This window comes from Ambystoma mexicanum, chromosome 13 (assembly GCF_040938575.1).
Source record: "Ambystoma mexicanum isolate Mex_15411 chromosome 13, UKY_AmexF1_1, whole genome shotgun sequence".
Taxonomy (NCBI): Eukaryota; Metazoa; Chordata; class Amphibia; order Caudata; family Ambystomatidae; genus Ambystoma; species Ambystoma mexicanum.
In genome coordinates, this window is record NC_090938.1 from 214785371 (window position 1) to 214804781 (window position 19411).

At 47.6% G+C, this 19411-nt stretch overlaps 1 protein-coding gene across 3 annotated transcripts in view; it reads right to left on the bottom strand.

The window, feature by feature from the left end:
* The window catches only part of LOC138521104 (uncharacterized), a 211430-nt gene that overhangs the window by 71482 nt on the left and 120537 nt on the right, over positions 1-19411 (bottom strand). Inside the window, exon 2 of one of the 3 annotated variants that reach the window (XM_069633673.1) lies at positions 1531-6949. The exons of the other annotated variants lie outside the window; for them this stretch is intronic. Coding sequence (XP_069489774.1) covers positions 5134-6387 — 1254 coding nt within the window. The 5' untranslated portion in view covers positions 6388-6949 and the 3' untranslated portion in view covers positions 1531-5133. Of the gene's footprint in view, positions 1-1530; positions 6950-19411 lie in introns of those variants that run through there. 3 annotated transcript variants of the gene reach the window in all.

A 19411-nucleotide genomic window follows, 5' to 3' on the forward strand; every position in this document is an offset into this window, starting at 1 on the left:
TTGCCTTTTTTTGTTTTTTTCTAATTCTGGATTGGTTTTTCACTTGGATGTGATTCGGGATTGCTTTTTTTTTGGAACCAACTTGTTTTCAGTTTGGATTGGAACTTTTCCCTGGGTGCAACTTTGGATTTGTCATGAACTGATGAAAACGTGAGTAATAACAATTTATTTATTAATATTTAATGTTTGTTTTCTTTTTTTAGCCATTTTCTGTTATTTATTCCTTGGTTTATGTCTACTTTTTGTGTATGTTTTGTAGAATAGAATGTACATATATGCTTTTGACATAGTAGTTTTTTATTTATATTATTTAATATACAATGAAGTTAACGTTAAATGCCAGGCTGCTTAGGTAGTCTGTTAACGTTAGGGTCCTGTAATTTTCAGCTCTTTCTTTCAGTTTTAAAATATTTTGTATGCTTTTATATGGTTTTTGAGCTGTTTTTTCCCACTGATTGTTTGTTGTACGGATATTTCCTGAATTTTATGTTCATTTTGTAAAGTTGTGATGAATTTCCATAGTGTTGATTTTTGGCGGCCCATTGCCACATATTTATAAACAAAGGGGTGCCTGATCAGAAAACCTTGGTCCTTCAGGCTAGTAACAATAATACATCAGAGAAAGGGACCAGTGGGATAGGGAATGGTATATATCAAACATTTATCTTTTCATAAATAACAATAAATGTAACTCTTTGAATTCAAACTTTATTATTATAGAAACATATAAAACCTCAATTCTATAAAACATCTCAACACATTGTCACAATTCAACTCACGCACAATCATTCACTCCTACCATCTTCTTATATATCGCTTGATATCAGCTATACTCTTTAGAATTGACTCACATGGAGTCACGTGCTGCCTTAGAATTATTGTTGGCTTTCACTGTACATCCTCTGTAACAGAATATTATGATAGTCTTTACAACCGCAGACTTCCAAACGTCTCTCCCGACCTGTGTTCACTCACACTGCCGTTGCATATAAGAAGATGATGGCCCTGTGTTAAGTGCTGAGATTCAACTGGGCTATGGAGAACCCCTCTCAACTTGTTAACAATATTTTGGAGTGACAAGATAGAGACAGTAAAAATGCTATGATTTATGTCTACTAGTTGTGTAACTCACCCTACTTGGTTAAATGGGAATGATCTAATTCCCATATGTGGTCCTGAAGAAGGTTGCTTTATCGAGAGGACGAATTTATGGCAGTCCAACTAGTCAACCGAAACATATATAGACTTTTGGAATCTGTGGACTTGAATAAACACAGATAGTACCATTGGCTATTGAGGTGCAGGACATTTGTACTGTGAATTAAACTGTATGTTGACCAAGGCAGTCAACACACCAAGTATGATTGATACATGTTTTAAGATATTGAATGGATGGTAGGAGTGAATGATTGTGCGTGAGTTGAATTGTGACAATGTGTTGAGATGTTTTATAGAATTGATATTTTGTATGTTTCTATGATAATAAATTAAGTTTGAATTCAAAGAGTTACATTTATTGTTATTTATGAAAAGATACATGTTTGATATATACCATTCCCTATCCCACTGGTCCCTTTCTCTGATTTATTACAGGCCCACTTCCACATTCATGACATGATGCCATCCCTCTAGTTTGTTGTTAGTTTTTGGGTTACCGCTTAATATCGAATCATAGCAATTCCAGTACTCTATTTTTATTTTGGGTTGCTTTCTACCATATCTGGTCTGTCCTCCAATCCAAGTTTCTTCGAAATAATTTTAATTCTTCGAAATAATTTTAAAAAGTTTTAATTTTTCTTCATGATTTTGATAATATGGTTTGTTTATTGTGGTTTCATATGCTTTGATTACATGACTGACTGGTACAAAAGTTAGTGCGCATAATTTCTTCACATAATATTGAAATTCACTGGCCCTCATTACGACCCTGGCGGAGAGGGGTTTACGCCAGCGTAATGCATGGCGTACCTCTCCGCCAGACTACGACATTCCGTAGCGCCATGGAGATTTTTACGCCTGCTTTTTGCAGGCGGAAAAATCCATGGCGCTACGGGACTTGTTGTTAATTACGCCACCGTAATTTACGGTGGCGTAATTAACGCCTTCCCCACTCCCATTATACCCTATGGGGCAAAAATGGGAATGGGGAAGGGTAAATGGGGATTGGGGACTTACCGCCCCGCCAACCTCGGAATGGGGCGGTAAGTCCGCCAACCCCCATGGCGGTGTTGGCAGCTCTGCGCCATGGTCCATGGTGCAAATTGCACCATGGACCTCCGCCAGGGTCGTAACGAGGGCCACTGTCATTTACATAATTACTTTGTAGTCCATATTTCTGCAAATTTCTCCATACAACCTGATTGAAATGAAAATAGCACCCTTGTATTTGTATGTCCGTGAAACATAATTTTAAGGCCTTCATTGCACTTAATTCAAATTCCATTATGCATTTTTCTGGTTATGATTCCGTGCTGCTCATTTTCTTTTTTATGTATTCAAATATTTCCTTATACATTTTTTTGTTTTTATTACTCATCAGTATATAGACCAGTGGGAAGTAGTAATTGCATATGTTACCGTGAATACTGTACAGCTGCGTACATGATTTAGGGCAGCCAGCACTTAAAAGTGCCGTCCATAATCCATGTCTTGCTCATATGTAGAGGTTCAATATTGTGTTCCGTTGTAAATATCAAGTATTATTGTGTGTCATTGCCGTTTTCGTACATCAAAAATTGTTGGCCCTCATGTGTTACAAGTACATTTTCAGGGATTACAACATCTTTTATATTTTTAGGTATTAGAGGTTTATTTTCTTTCGATGTTCGTTGATATACAATCTGTCTTTTTAAAAGTTTTGCACTTGGCATTTCTTGGCCTAAATGATCCCCACTGCTTCCAGCTTCTTTGTTTGCCTTTCTCTTTAATTCCATTAATTTCTCTTTCACTTCGATTTTGGTTTTGTCTGGAGTATGGTTGTGCTCCCTTGCATACTCTATCATTTCACCTTTGATACATGCTCTGCCTCTACAATTGTAACTTTTGTATGCCGTGCACTTCCACCATGTTTTTTCACCTCCACTCCTTTCTATCGTATAGTAATATCTTGCATGTTGCAGTCGCCTACTCCCTTTTACTGGAATTAGACATGTTGCCTTTTCCATTGTACTCATAACCTACGGCATTGAAATGAATACCATTATTTATATCTGTTTTATTATATATATCGTTCATTATTGTTTTCAAATGATCATATTTGTTTCTTACCGTGAAAACAATTGTTTTCTAGTTGAATCGTTAGAGAAATATGTGCTGCTTGTATCGCTCTGTCCTTTCTCTCGCAGTATTCACAAGTGACAGTTTAACTGTCTTAACTGACTCGATGATGTTTTTACTTCCTGCTTTACGTTTGTCGTGCATTTTGTTACCCAATCATATTGCTGTATCAACTCATTCGAACAGGAAGTCTTTTTGTAAACACTAGTGTTCTTTTCTCTAGCATTTATTGTACATAATGGTATCATACAAACCTTTGGTTATTCTAACCTTTTGTTTTTGGTCATTTTAGCCGCGGTAGTTTCAGCCGTGGTTAAATCACTTCGATGCGCTTCGTCTAGCTCCCACTTGTGGGATGCTGTGTAGTTTCTGCTTAACTTGTCTGCCAAGACATTGTCCACTGCCGGCAGGTGTTCCGCCTTGATCTGAACCTTGTGAAGTAAAGCCCAGGCCCACAGCTTTTGAGCTTCTTGAGACAATATCTCTGACCTTGTGCCCTCTTGTTTGTTTGTATAATGCATGGAGGTTGTGTTGTCTGTCTGGATGGTTACCACCTGCCCTGCTAGCACCGGTAGGAAGGCCTTCAGCGCCCACCGTATCGCCCTGAGCTCCATAACCTTGATATGTAGTTGGGACTCTTTGGCGGGCCATGTGCCCTTTGTTTGCAGCTCTGCCAGGTGTGCCCCCCAGCCCGATAGTGATGCATTCGTCCTGAGGAGAAGAATTGATGTCAGAGCTTGGAATGGCATTCCCTGCAACAGGTTTTGAGATGTGCCCCACCATCGAAGGGCCTTGTGAAAGGTTGCTGTAGTTGTATGGTATCCTCCCATGACCCGAACGCTTGTTTCCATTGGCGGTCCAGGGTCTCTTGAACTGGTCTCATGTTAAGCCTGCTATTTGGTATGAGTAATATACATGAGGACATGATGCCAAGGAGGTATTTGAAGGAACGTACTGTGGCTGCCACCTTGTCTTGGAAACATGGAGTCAGATAGATTAACGCCAATATTCTGTCTGCTGATAGTCTTACTCTGGGTATGTTGGTGTTGAGTTCTGCTCCTAGAAAGAGCACTGTCTTGCTGGGTATGGGGCAGGGTTTTGCCTCGTTTATTGAGAAGCCTAACCCCTTCAAGAGGTTTATTGCTCTTGCAACTGCCATGCTCACAAGTTTGAATAAAAATGCCCTTATCAGCCAGTTGTCCAAATAGCTTTGCCGTCACCGGTGCAAGGCATTTGGTAAACACTCTTGGTGCTGACTTTAGTCTGAATGGTAGGACACAGAATTGAAAATGTGACTCCGCTATTGCGAACCTGAGGAACTGTCTGTGGGCAGGCTGATGGGGTTGTGGAAGTAGGCGTCTTCCAAGTCCAGAGTGGCCAGGAAGTCGTGTTGGTTTAGCATGGGAGGACACTCTGAAGGGATGTCATCTTGAATTTGATGTGTTTGATACATTTTTTGATAACTCTCAAATCCATTATAGGTCTCCACTGACTTTTTTTTCTTTTTCACCAGGAAAAACTGGGAGTAGAAGCCTCTTGCCATTTGATGGTCTGGAGCCAGCTCTATAGCTGCCTTTAGGAGCAGTTTGCAAACTTCCAAAATGACATGTTTCCAAAGATGGACCTTGCGTGGAATGGGAGCAAGGAATGGTGGTTGATTCAGAAATTCAATGGTGTTACCCTCGCAAATCACTTGCAACACCCACTTGTCCGATCTTATCCTTCACCAACATTGGTAAAAGCGGCTTACTCTTCCTCCCACCGGGGTGTGTCGTGGGAGTGGAGGATAGGAGTTGTCAATTCTGCTTGCTTTGAGTTTTGGCTTGGTTAGAGCCACGCTTTTCCCTTTGGGTGTATCTACTTGTTGACTGATGGTAGCTGTCTTTGAAAGGTGTTGCCCTGTGCTTTTTGACTGGAGGAAGGCCAATTGAAACCCCAGTATTTGGAAGGTGCACCTCGAAAGGATGGAAAGGATCTAATATCTTTGTCCTTGTCTTTAAGGGAACTGATGGCTCGTGCCGCATCGGTGTCCGCCTTTATTCCCTTGAGATGGTTGTCAATCTTTTTCCCAAAGAGGTCTTGCGCATCGAAGGGCATATCTAATATTTGAGCCTGAACCTCTGGTCTTAAGTTTGTAGCCTTCATCCACGCTTGCCTCCTCAAGACTGTACCACGGGCCATTTGCCCGAAGCCTGATTCTGCTATGTCCATTGCTGCATCGATCATATGATCGAAAGTAGCCTCACCGTCCGATATGATCACTCTGGTTTCTTCCTGAAGTTCTGTTGGTAAGCGCTTGGCCAATTCATGGCAAGGGGAGTTTCCAGCCCTGATGGTCAGGGTAGATGACGAAGACACCTTCCTGCCCATGGCCTCCAATTTACGCCCTTCTTTGTCAGGTGGGGCTGATAAGGGTGATAATGAATTAGCCAATCTCTTCCTGGCTGCACCCGTAATAACTGAATTTGGGTTAGTGTGTCCTCTTAGGCACAGTGGTGCCGTGTCCGGTGCTTTATACTTCTTCTCCCGTCTTGAGACTAGTGCAGGTGTGGACAATGGTGTAGCCAAAATCTTAGCTCCAGTGTCCCATATAGTATCCAAGAGGGGAATCGTAGTGATTGTCCTCTTACGTTTATCTCTATGTTCGTATAGAACCGATTTCTTCTCCTCTAATGTGACTTGCAAAATGAAAACGTCTGCCACTTTGCTGATAATGGTATGAAAAGACACTGGATTGTTGGGTGGTGAAGTGTCTCCTGGGGAGTCCTTCTTTCTAGGCTTTTCTATGAGGTAATCATCCCACTCACTTTGCGTGTCTGGCTCATGGGTAATCTCCCCTTCTTCAGGGTCTGAAAAATCTCTGAAAGGGTCCTCTTGCCAGTCTGAGACTGATGCTGTGGATGGAACTACCGTAGGGTCCCTTATAGGTGACTTTGGCCTAGGTGATGACCTTGGGGGGGAGACCCTTGGCAGCGAAGCACTGAGCGTCCTGTTCCTGGATCTGCAGGGAGGCTCAGGTGAATGTGCTCTCTTATAAAGTCTGCTCCTGGGAGGAGAGCTTCTTGGTGTGTTATGAAGAGGTGAAATATCCCTCTGAAGGGATCTTTCCATTGGTGTAGAAGATCAATGTCTTTTCCTTGGTGCCTCTTGAATTCATCAATAATCCTTTGCATTGACGCCATGAGTATTGGATCATATGGGTCTGTGGGCTCCTCTGTAGTGGGGTGGGATGCCAGGGAGGACTATTCTCTTTGGGAGTGAGAATTGGCTGTTCAGAAATGAATTCAGTGTCCATAAATTCTTCCTGTAGGATGATGTCTAGAAGCTCTGTCATCGCTCTTAAGGAAGACAGTTGAACTCCTATTGGTTGATTGTGTTCCTCTGGGGTGTGAGGGGCCATGCCCATTGGCTTGTTCAAACCGCTTTCATTGGGCGGCGTGGCTGTGGTATCCGTGGAGGGTATTTTGGATTTATTCTTCTGCGTCGACGAGGAAGTGATTGGTGTCGTCAATGGTGGCTTCGTTGACGATGGCTTCGTCAACAAGGGTTTCGTCGACGACGATGGCTTCATGGACGGGTGATGTTCCTTCTTCGAAGATTGCTTGGTGGTGGCTGATTCCGGCGATTGATTTGATTTGATTTATTTATTTATTGAGGACCTTACCCCAAGGCACTGTACAATGGAACAACAAATACAGAGAAATAACAACAATTAACATTGTGAGCAAGATTACTTGAATCATTCTACAAAACAGTGCAAAGAGCAATTAACTGAGAGGGGGAAAATGAGGGGGAATAGGAGTGTTGAGGGGGCAGGAGAAGGATAGAATAAGCGTAGGAGGAAGGGAGAAAGAATGTAATGGGAGAGGGGAGAGAAGAATTAAAAGAGGGGAGGAACAGGTGGGAGTAGAGAGGGTGGGGGGGGTTCAAGGTGGGCAATAGAGAAGGAGGGATTTAAGTGAAGTGCGAAATGAAGTGAGGATAGAGGAAGAGCGGATTGGGAGGGAGAGAGAGTTCCAGTGCAGAGGAGAAAGAAGGTGAAAGGAGCGGAACCGGGAGGAAGCGCAGGGGGAAGGAGGTACAGTGACAAGGAAGTGGTCAGCGGAACAAAGGGAGCGAGAGGGGGAGTAGAAGGAGAGAAGAGAGGAGAGATAAGGAGGAGCAAGACCATGGAGGGATTTGAAAACAAGGCAGAGAAAGTGGAATTTTAGTTGTAGGTGGAAAGGTAGCCAGCCAAGGTGAGAGAGCGAAGAGGAGATGGAGTCACGGGAGGTAAGGAGACAAGGGGTACGAATGGCAGAGTGGTATATGGATTTAAGGGGAGCAAGCTGAGAAGAGGGAAGTCCAAAGATTAGAGAGGAGCAGTAGAAGAGGCGGGAAAAAATGAGCGAGGAAATTAGTAGTTTGGTAGCGTGGAATGTGAGAGAGGGGTGGAGTCTGCGAATATTGTAGAGGTGGTATTGGCAGGTGCGGGAGGTGAGTGAAATGTGTTGCGACAAGGAGAGAGAGGAGTCAAATAGAATGCCTAGATTGCGAGCATGGGTGGAGATAGGGAGATCGGAGGGAGGAAAGTGGATAAAAGAGGGAGAAGAAAGAGGGGGAAGAGTATTAGAGGGGAAGAAAAGGACTTCGGTTTTATCGTTGTTGAGGGAAAGAAAGCAGGAGGACATCCAGTTCTTGATGGCTGTGAGACAAGAGGAGAGTTTAAGATGGAGGTCAGGTGTGAAGGAGGAGAAAGAGAGAAAGAGTTGAGTATCATCAGCATAGAAATGATGGGAGATGCCAAAGGAGGAGATAACAGGGACAATGAGGGATGTGTAGAGAGAGAAGAGGAAAGGACCAAGTACACAGCCTTGAGGAACACCGTAAGTTAGAGGGAAGGAAGGAGAGGTCAGGCCTCCCCATGAAACAGCAAAGGAACAGGGAGAAAGGTAAGAGGATAGCCATTTTAGAGCAGGGCCATTGAACCCAAAGGAGGAGAAAGTGAGGAGCAGGATTGGGTGATCGACAGTGTCAAAAGCGGCAGAGAGATTAAGGAGAATAAGAAAAGAGGATTGCTTAGCGTGACGAGCAGAGAGGAATGAGTTGAGAATAGAGGTGAGAGCAGTTTCAGTGGAATGTTTGGGACGGAAGCCAGATTGGAAAGGAGGAAGGAGAGAGGAAGTAGAGACAAAAGAAGAGAGTTGAGTAGGTAAGGCGTTCAAGGAGTTTAGAAAGGAAAGGCAGAAGAGAGATAGGTCTGTAGTTAGTAGTGAGCAGTGGATCAGCAGAGGGTTTCTTAAGAATAGGAATAATCGTTGCATGTTTGAAGCAGAGGGAAAGGTAGATGAGGAGAGGCAGGAGTTGAAGAAAGTGGTAAGGTAAGGGATAATGAGAGGATAGATCTTAGGGATGAGAGCAGAGGGGAGAGGGTCAGAGGGGGCAGACGTGGGTTGGGCTTTGGAAAGAAGAGAGGAGACATCAGAAGGGGAAACAGCTGAGAAGACAGACATGGTGGAAGAGGGAGGAGAGAGAGGAGGAGGAGGGAGGGAGTCAGAGAGGTGGTTAATTTTTTGCCTCAGTGTGATGATTTTGGAGGAAAAGTAGTTGGCAAAATCAGAGGGAGAAAGTGTGGAATTGGATGAGGGATCAGGAGTGGGAGGAGATAGAAGGCGGGAAAGAGTTTGAAAAATCCGACGAGGATGGGAGGCTTGAGACTGAAGAAGGTTAGAGTAGTAGGAGGATTTGGCCGTTGCAAGACAAGAGTTGTAAAGTGCGTGGTAGGAGAAGTAAGAGGATTGATTTGAAAGCGAGGGAGTTTTGAGCCAGAGTCTCTCTAATCGTCTGAGAATGCGCCGCATAGAGCGGAGATGGGAAGTAAGCCAGGGTTGAGAAGGTTTCTGAGTAGGGCGGAAGAGAGAAAGGGGGTAGAGATGGTCAAGGGTAGCGGTGATAGAGGATGAGAGGGAAGAGAGAGCGTCATCGGGAGAGAGTAGTGCAAAGTCTTGGAGAGATGGAAGGGAAGAAGAGCAAGTGTCGGAGAAGAGGGTAGTGTCGAAATCACGCAGGTCATGACGTGAGTAGATCGGAGGGGTGGGATTAGACTTAGTGGGGGGTGAGAGAGGAGAAAGGGTGAACGAGTGTAAGGCATGGTCAGAGAGGTAACATGAAGAGAAGAGACAGGGGAGGAGGGATAGGAGGAGTTAAAGATGAGGTCAAGAGTGGAACCAGAGGAGTGCGTCGGGGATGAGGGAAGGGGGGAGAGGAGGTAGGAATCAAGGATGGAGAGGAGGGGAGAAGATTAGGGGGGAGAGGGAAGATGAATATTAAAGTCACCAAGATAGTTAGAGGAGAGGGGGAGGGAGAAATAAGTGAGAGGAGGTGATCTAGGTCATCAAAGAAGGAGGAGAGAGGACCAGGGGGATGATAGATGATCAGGAAGGAAATAGGGTGGGGAGAGGAGAATGACTTGTATAGGAATTCGAAGGAAGGGAAAGAGGGGAGAGTTGGGGAAGAAGAGGAGGAGATGTATTTGGAATGGTACAGGAGACCAACGCCACCACCACGGCCAGAGGGGCGGGGGTATGGAGGAAAGAGGAAGAGGAGGTTGTTAAGGAAGCAGGGACAGAGGTGTTATTAGGAGGAATCCAGGTTTCAGTAAGACAGAGGAAATTAAGGTTGAGACGGAAGAGTAGATTAAGGGTAGCCGCGGTTTTGTTACAGATGGATCTGGCGTTCCAGAGAGCAATGTTCATGAGAGCAGCGTGGTTGGCAGTGGGGGGTGGGGGTAGAGAAGGTAAGGACGGTGAGAAGGGGAAGGGTAGCGGCTGGGGGAGTGGGGGAGAGGATAGTGAAGGGGACTAGGCATAAGGAGGAAAGAGGAGAGTAGAAGGGAGAGGAGGAGGGGGAATCGAGGGGGGAAGGTGAGGTGGAAGGGAGATATGGTAGATCGCATAGGGTCAGTGGGAGCAGGTGTAGGGGATTCAAGTTGGGGAGTCCAAATTGGGGATGGCATCCAAGGTGGACTAGAGACAGTGGTGAGAGACAGCTGGAACGAGTCAAAAGAGTCAGAGGGTGTAGGTTCTCGAGACTGTGGTTGGAGAGTCCAGGTGCTTGAGGCTGGAAAATGAGGTGGTAGTTCTGAATTGTAGCAAGGAGGTCACGGGCTCAGAGCTGAGGGATGATCGGCGGGAAACAATAGGGTCAGAGGGAGTAGGCACTCAGGTCGTGGCTGGAGGAGAAGAGGCGCCTGAAGCAAGAAAAAGAGTAGCTGATCCAGGCTGATGCGCCTGTGAGTGAGCAAACAGGTTACAAGGTGGTTACAGATCTAGTGCAGAGAGACGATCAGCAGGAGCTCAGAAAGTCAAAGGAGTAGGTACTCCAGGTGATGGCTGGGGGAGACCAGTGGACCGCTGTAGGTAGTAGAATCAGAGTAGAGTAAAGAGAGCTGACCACAACGCAGGGGCCGAAGATCAGTCGTTGGTAAGGTGGTTGCTCAGGAGGTTCTAAAGCTGGTTCCAGGTGTGGGTGGAGGCTCACCAAGGCTCTGCGTAGTGGGGAAGGGGGCCGTTGAGGAGGCGGGGTGCCTCAGAACCACGGAGGGGACTCACAGTGCAGGCCCGACACGGCCCGGACACGGATGGAGGAGGACCCAGGAGATCCGCTGACTGATCTGGGCACTACCACAGGCTTGTTAGGATTGGGGAAGTGAAAGGGGGAAGAGGGGGGTCAGCAAGAAGCGGATCACATTAGAGCTGCAAAAGGGACGCTCAATGCCTCCCCGGCTCCACCCGGGCACAGTGAGGGCGGGAGATAAATGGAGGCTCCAGGAGGGGCCGACTCTTGGTCTGTAAGTGACAGAAGGGTCTCCAGGACCCCGTAGAGTGGAGAAGGGGTTGGTAGAGGAACGGAGTGCTACGAAGCAGCAGAGTGGACACACAGAGCTGTCCAGGCCAGGTCGGACCCTGCTTAGTGCAGTGGGGGCTCAGCAGCGATGCAGGTCCTTCGGGACCCCGTCTGTGGAAAAGGAGGGTCCAGACTCCGTGTGGTGAAGAGGGGCTCTAAGGGCTGAGTGGAGCACGGTGGTCATGAGAGATCACAAAGCTGGTCAATGGTTGCAGGTCACGTGGATTGGTGCAGCTGCATCCAGACCCCGATCCAAGGAGAGGGGTTCCGGGGGCTGAATCGGGTGCACGGAGGTTTCGGGTCTAATCCTCAATGCTCACCAGGATCCCATGTGAAAAAGAGGAGGTCTGGGTCTGGTGCGAAGAAGGCGGGCTCCAGGGGCAGCGCGGGGTCTGGCAGCCGGGAGAGACTCCTACGCCGGTCCGATGCAGGCTCCGTGGACGGCTGCAGCCGCTCCCAGATCCCGAACTAGGAGGCTGCGCAGGTTGGCTGGCTGTGCAGGGACTGGCAGCCAGGAGAGACTCCAATGATGCTCAGAAGCTGGTTCCGTTGGCGGCCGCAGCCGCACTCAGGCCCCGAACCAGGAGAGGGGGTCCAGGGCTGCGCAGGGCTGTCAGAGGATCCAGGGGCCGCTGCCGAGGCTGGGTGTGTAGTGGCAGGAGGGGACGACTGCTGCCCAAGATGACAGCAAGGAGGGAAGGATCCCGCAGAGCCGGCCCGAAGGTAGAGCGGGAGGAGGCCATCTAGGTGAGGACTTACTCGTTGATGACGAGGTTTGGAGCATCGTCATTGACGTTTTAGGTTTCATTGATGGCTTGGTTGTCAATGGGCCTTTATCGACGGTGCCGCTTGTAGACGGCATTTTCGTGGACGCTTGTCCGCTGGAGTTTTTAAAAACGCCTCCTTACCTTTGTAGGTAGTTTTTGCCTCAGGATGCCTCTTTTTCTGGTCTCCACACCAAGAGAGAATGTGAGAGATGCCAATTCCACCTTTTTTTGCTTTTATGTGAAGGAGAAATGCTCTTTTCCATTGAGAAGGCCTTCTTTTTTAAGTTTGCCTCTCAGAAGCTTTCATAGACAGCACAGGAGCTGTCTTAACCGATTCTTCATCAGAAGAGTGTCCTCTTGATTCTAAATGTAGAAGGAGACTTCTGTGTCTGTCCTGAAGAGTTTTGTTTGCGAAAGTCTTACAAATATTGCATTTGTGAATGTCATGAGGGTAAAGGCAGTATATTCACTGCTCATTAATATCTTTCATGCAGACAAGCTACTTTTTGCATCTAATGCAGTCCCTGAATAGGGAAGGCTTGGCAGTTGGTTCTTCTGATATGGTGTGAAGAGAAGTTTCACTCGATGAATTTCGAATGAAAACAAGTGTTTTCTGAGCCCAGAAACACTGGGTAGGAAGAGCTTGATCAGGAGATCAAGGTAGAAATATATTTTGGGTAAGAAACTGAAATCAAACAGTGAGAAAAAACGAAAATCTCAGAGAGCTGGAGGATTCCCTCTAGTCTGTTAGAGTGCGATGAAAAATCTGAAGATGGCTGCTTGGGGCGGAGCTTAAACCCTGTCACCTCATTGGTTAGGGCCATAAAGGACCAAAGTGAGGTGGGGACTACACAATTGAATTGCTCATAGGCCATAATGGGTATTCTACACTAATTTCTATGGAAATAGTATATATATTTAATTTTGTAAATAATTATTTAAATCACAGAGGATTCCCAGTCTGACGACGGGGAATATTCAGGCATCGGAATCTATGTAAGATCCAATGCTGGAGAATGTGCCCTGCCTGCTCAGAGCATCCACCAAGCTGGGCTCTGTCCCTGCCAGAAGTACTCCAGAGAGCAAGATCTAGGTTCTCCAATAGCCAGGACCACAGCTGTATCGCTTCTCTGCTAAGGGGAGGGAGTACACGCCACCCTGCTTGTTCAGGTAGTGCATGGCCACTGTATTGTCCGTCAAGATCAGTACATGCTTCCCCTTCAGCGAAGGTGCAAATGCCTTCAGGGTCATCCTGATGGCTCGCAACTACAGCCTGTTCATGTGCCACCTGGCTTCCATCGCTGACCGAAGGCCGCTCACCTGCAAGTCCTTACAGTAAGCGCCCCAACCTTTCAAGGACGTATCCATGACCCCCCTAGCCTGGGCCCACGGGGGCCATAAGGGTTTCCCCACCAACATGTTGCTGCTGTTGGCCCACCAGGAGAGGTTGTTGACCACGTACCTGGCCGCTCTGAGAACGTCTCTCAAAGTGCCGAAGTACTGGGACCACTGACCCAGCAGGAGCCATTGCAAAGATCGCAGCCTGGCCTCTGGCACCAGAAAAATGCAGGAGGCCATGAGACCGAAGAGGCGGAGGAAGAAAGCTGCGGGTAAGGTGGTGTGGTTCTGAAAGGGTTGGACCATCTGTGTGATGCTGGTGACTCGTTCCTCGGGGGTCGGGGGAGTGGGAGCCTTTCCCACTCAACTGTCTAGGACTGCTCCGATGAACTGGAGCCTCTGTGCTGGAGTTGGTTCTAGGTCAAATGTTCGAATGCAAAGGATCAAATGACCAAAGGGTCGAATCAAAAGGACCGAAAACCAAAGGGTCGCATTATTTTTTTTTTTAGGGGGGGGGTCCTGCCCCAAACCTCCTTTTTTGGTGCAAAACCCACTTTTTTTTTACCATACGAAAACCAAAAAAATATATATATTTAAAAAAAAAAAATTGCCCCTTTGGTTTTCAGTCCTATTACCTCGACCCTTTGGTCATTCGATCCTTTTGGTGTCGAACCTTTGACCAGACACCGCTGGAGTTGTATGGGACTTCTGCAAGCTCGTGAGAAGGCCAGCATGTGGAGTAGGGAGCAGGTGTTCTCGAGATGGGAGAAAACCTGCTTCACTGACTTCCCATGGATCAGTCAGTTGTCCAGGTATGGAAACACATGGACGCCGAATCTCCTGAGATGAGCCACCACTAACTGCCACAAGCTTGGTGAAGACCGTCGGAGTGGAGGGCAGCCAACCCAAAGGGGAGCAACTTTGTTATGATAGGAAGTTCTTCAGACAGCTTAGGTAAGGCAGAAATTATTCTTTATTCAGTTACATAAGGTAGGCTCATAAGTAGACAGGATAAGTGTAGGAGCAGGTAGGAAGCCCACTGGCTCCCACTACCCAAGCTACATGGTTTCCAACTGCCTAAGGTGGAACACTCACACCAGACCAAATTCCACTTATTCAACATTCCACACATGAGATCACTCAGCCACTGACATCAATCAAGCTATGCATACACTCGGGTCTAGTCAATATAATCAAGTCAATTCACAACACTTCCTTCCCTTCACAACCAAAACACAACAACATAACACACCACCCCTCCATCAAACACGAAAAACCTAACCTGCTCACGTTCTAAAGCATATCAACAGATACTACCCATTCTCCAACTAAACCAAGCTCACACATGTGTAAAACAAAGAGCAGACACCGGCCAACAGGGCGTAACTAACCAACTGGTGACTCACCTGGGCCAAGCAAAACCACGTTCACCAAACTCCAGAAACAAAACCAATCAACTTCCATTCATGGCTGCCACCCATGAATCTTTAGGCTGTCACCACCAACCACAAACCTGCCCACCAAGGGCAAAGCAACCAACCACACTGTGCCTTCTAAAATAAACAAAACACCTTTTACCCCTCGCTGCCACCGAGTGGTTTTAGGGCTGCCACCCCTAAGCACAACTGCCCAACACGGAGCACTGACACACAGGTGAGACCCACATCAAGGGCGTAACTAACACTGCATCAGAATCCACGTTAGGCATGTCCATCACTCTTCAATAAAAAATCCAGAATCTCAGACAGAACTCACTACATACAATCAGAACTGCAGACACATCAGACAGAGACGAACACACAAAGCACAACAAAGAGTGGCAGAACCGCACCACATCAGTGCCACCAGTGTGCCCTAAGAAAGCAAGTCTATATGACTCTAAAAATTCCGATCTGTTGCCCAGACAAACCTACAACCAGCAAAAACCAAAACAACGGCGGTGACTTCATGTTGAGAGCGGAACTCAACAGTTAGATGTACCACTAACCAACAGCAAGAGTTTGGGGATACTACACCATGCTGCCGAGATGATGAAAACAATAGCAAAATAAATATATATATTGCCAAAAACAGACCTCCATCAAAGACAAACCTCAACACAATGGCAACTAGGACCCATTCCTACAGTATATTGCCAACTACTCACCTGTGAGCACTTTATGCCACAGCCTAATAACAATCAGCACACAACCAACGTGTTTCTGTTAGCTTGGGAGCAACCCTTCACCATCATACTAGCCCTGGGTGGTGGGATGACTTCACTGGGGGCAGTGGGAACTCTCCTTCTTTCTCTAATGCATGCTGCTCCTGCGTACCTCCCCGAACCCCTGCAGCACCTAACTTGTCTTTTTCTTTGTCCATGTGCATCTCTCCAACTGCTTTTCCACCTCCTTTGCCATCACTTAATCAGCTTTCCTCTCCTCCACTCAGGTCCAGTCAACATACTCAAGTCCATTCACAACAACCTTGAATTGATAGTGCTTTCCCCCAATGAGGAATCTCAGGATCTTCCTGTTCTTCAGGTGGATCGGCACATGAAACTATGTGTCCAGAAGATCTATGGCCACCAGCTAGTCCTGCAACTCGAGAGCGTGGAGAATGTCTTTCAACGTCACCATCTTTTATTTGTCTTTCTTCAGGAATTTGTTCAAAGCCCTGAGGTCCAGGATGGGACCTCAATGACAAGAATCTCTGTCTAACTGGCGCTAGAGGCACACTATCTCTGAATAGCGGATAGACAGTCAGGAATGAGCGAGGAGGGAGAGGAGGCTGAGGATAGCCTGAAAGAGAGCGGTTTGTCAACCGCATAGCACTGAAGGTTAGAGGAGAAAGTAGCGATCAGGTGAGCCAAGGGGATCACATAGACATTGAAGAGCCAGGGTGAGACGATAGAGCCTTGGGGAACACCACATGTGGAAAGAGAGGTGGTGAAGAGAAAGGACCCAAGTTGGACCTGGGAGGGTCTGTCCAAAAGGAAGGTGGTCAGCCACGTCAGATCCTAACCAGTGATGCCACGGTTCACACAGAGACGATTGATAACGGTGGCGTGATTGACTGTGTCAATGGCAGAGGAGAGGTCAAGGAGGATGAGTATAGAGTGAGAGCTGGAGTAGAGGTTGGAGAGCAGATCTTCAGGGGTGTTCAGGAGAGCAGTTTCCGTGCCTCTGGCTGGTCTGATGGAAGACTGATGGTTGTGGAGATAACCAACATATTCAGTGTGGTGGTTTAGCTGAGAAATGGACAGGTTATCAAGGAGTTTGCTCAGGAAAGGAGTGATAGCGATCGGGCTTTAGTTGGCCAGACAGGAAGGATCATCAGAATGCTTTTTCAGGAAAGGGTGCACAAGGGAGTGCTTGAGAGGAGAGGGTAAAGATCCAGTCGCAAAAGAATTATTGCAGAAATCGGCCAAGGCTGGATAGAGTGAAACAATGTTGTCTTTAATGGTTCTGGAGCAGCAGAGGAGCACCTGTTTGGATAACTGGACTTGTCTTGAAACATCATCAGGTGTTATAGGAGAGAGAGAGAGTGAGGGGAGAAGGAGAGGGGCGGGAAATGTGTCCAGAGGATGCCTGGGGGAGGTAAAGGGAGAGAGATGAGGAGAGGAGGAAAGCATGCACAGGATGTCCTAAATTTTAGTGGTGAAATGAGAGGCCAGGGGAGGTGTAGACTGCAGTCGGATTGGCCAACTCCTCGCAGATTTTAAAAAGTTTGGCCGTGTTGCTAGAGGCCGCAGAGACGCCATCTTGAATGTGGACCCTCTTCTTGGAGAAGTCGTAGAGTCTGTATTGCGTTTGGAGCAGGTGGCAGGCCAGTTTGCCAGTGGATGTGCCCGAAGCCCTCCACTTCCACTCGCCCACTCTGCACTTGCGTTTCAAAGTGGCCAGGTCGGAGTCATAGAAAGAATTGCATTGGAGACAGGCTTCAGCCAGATCCTCATGACAGAGGCAAGGCTATCAAGAGTGTTGGAGACAGAGAGATGAGGTTTGGAGGGGTCTGTGTCAGAGTGGGAGCCAGCTGCAAGGGTAGGAGGAGGAGAAAGCAGAGGCAAAAGCTGACACCTGCTTTGCTTCATGGGTCAAATTACCGTGAAGGAAGGTGCTAGTGCCGGGATAGGTTTTGCAAGCGGGACAGACAGCTTCAGGTGAGAGGATAGCAGAAATTGGTCAGTCCAAGAGAGTGGAGTAGTCAGAGGCTTAGCGAGGGGGATGTCAGTGGAGATAAGAACATCCAAGGTGTGTCAGGCTGTGTGTGTCGGGCCAGTGGGAAAAATAGAGAGGGAGAGAGAGTCACAAAGGTTGTGTAAAAGACCAGAAGCAGGGTCAGAGGAGTCCAAGTGGATGTTGAAATCCCTGAGGAAGTGAAGCTTAGTGGTAGAGACAAGGAGAGGGGAGGAGAGATCAGCCCATTCAGAGAGAAAGAGGGCAACCTGGCCAGGTGGCATGTAGATGGTGGCCAGAGTCAGAGAGATGCCAGGAGAAATAGAGAGCCTGCAGACAGGCATTCAAAGGAGGAGTAAGCATGAGTGGGAATGATAGAGGCAGGGACCCACGCAGGGGAGATAAGGGCCACTCCACCTCGGGGCTAGTTGGTCCTGGGTACGGAGGCGATCTTGAAGCTCTCAGGGAGGAAAGTGTCAAAACTCGTGACGAGCTAGTCGTGAACTAAGTCTCAGTGAGAGCGAGAACATGCAGATAACGGTATTCGAGGAAGTGTCAGATGTCAGAGGAGTGTTTGACAGCAGAGTGAGAGTTGAGAGTAGCAACGTGGACCAGGTTTCCACTTTTGAAAGACTTTCAGGGTGGCTTACAGGTATGCCCAGTGGAAGAGGCAGAGGAGCCCAAGAAGGGGCAGTGGTAGAAGGTGCGGGTAGATGGCCCAGAGGGGAAGAAGAGGGGGGTGCCAGAGAGGAGGCAGCGAGGAGAAGGTGAGTGGCAGAGAAGCCGGAGGGGTAGTAGTGGGAGGTGGCAGAGGAGCCAGAGAGGTGGTAGAGGTTGCATTAGGTGGCAAAGGGCCCAAAGGAGGCAGTGGGGCGAGCCACAGAGGAGGCAGCAGAGGTGGAATTGAATGGCAGAGGAGGTAGGTGACTTGGGGGCCAGAGAGGTGGCAGATAGAGTAGCAGGAGAAGGGAGGAAGTTGATAAGAGTTGGAGACCCCTATACAGGAGGAGGAGGTTGGGCTGTGTTCCCTGGGCCATGACCGTCCCATTTAGATAGACATTAATGATGGTTTTGGAGGACAGGAAGGATGCCAAGAGGACCTTCCATCTTGTGCCAGCATTAATGGTTGACAGGGAGATAAGAGAGTGAACAGCGACCATGTGTATGAAAGCAACAGAGAAACACAAGCACATAGACTCAGAAGTGTGAGTGAACATGCAGAACAGTGGTCAGAGGAGGCAGACAACCGGGAGCAACAGGACTTGAGAGAAGGAGCCTAGTGAACAACAACCAACAGTAGCCCAAGTGGATGCACAGAAGATCTGGCTCCTAGAAGGGGAGAAAGGCCTATTGGGCATGAACAATAAGCCAACAGTAAGACAGAGGTGGACCCTAGAGAGGAAAAAAGGACTAAGGGGCACAACAACAGCAGCAGAGTACAACCAACAGTAGACCAGTAGTAAAGACAGGGGAAGGAACCTCGAGAGGGAAAGAGGCCTAGAGGGCACAACCGAAGCAGAGTGTAAGTACAACCAGGAACAATGCACCTAGGGGGAGAAAAATTGCAAGGAAACAGTAGGGAACACAAAGGGCGGCAACCATGAGAGAGGCAGCCTAATGGGTGGACAGAGACAGTGTACGTTGCGACAAGCATTTATGTGGAAGTAAGCACAAGGGTGAAGCAGTTTAGTAGAGAGCAGTAATGGCTGCTCCCCCTGCCCGCACCTTTCTTACCGTACAGTCGCTGATGGTTGACGGCTGGGCAGTGAACTCGCACAGAGTATTGAGAGTCGGAAGCGGCTGTGATTGCGAGCGCTAGTATTACCGACAGTGCGGCTTGACTCTGTGACTCTGTGGTCTTTTATCATCCTGGGTGCTTTTCTCTAAGTCCAAGCCACAGGAAACGCTGTTCCGCTGTCCTGAGATGCCGAGACGCTGCAGCTCCGAGTCCGCTGTGAAGTCAGCTGTGAGGCTGTGAGGCTGTGAGGT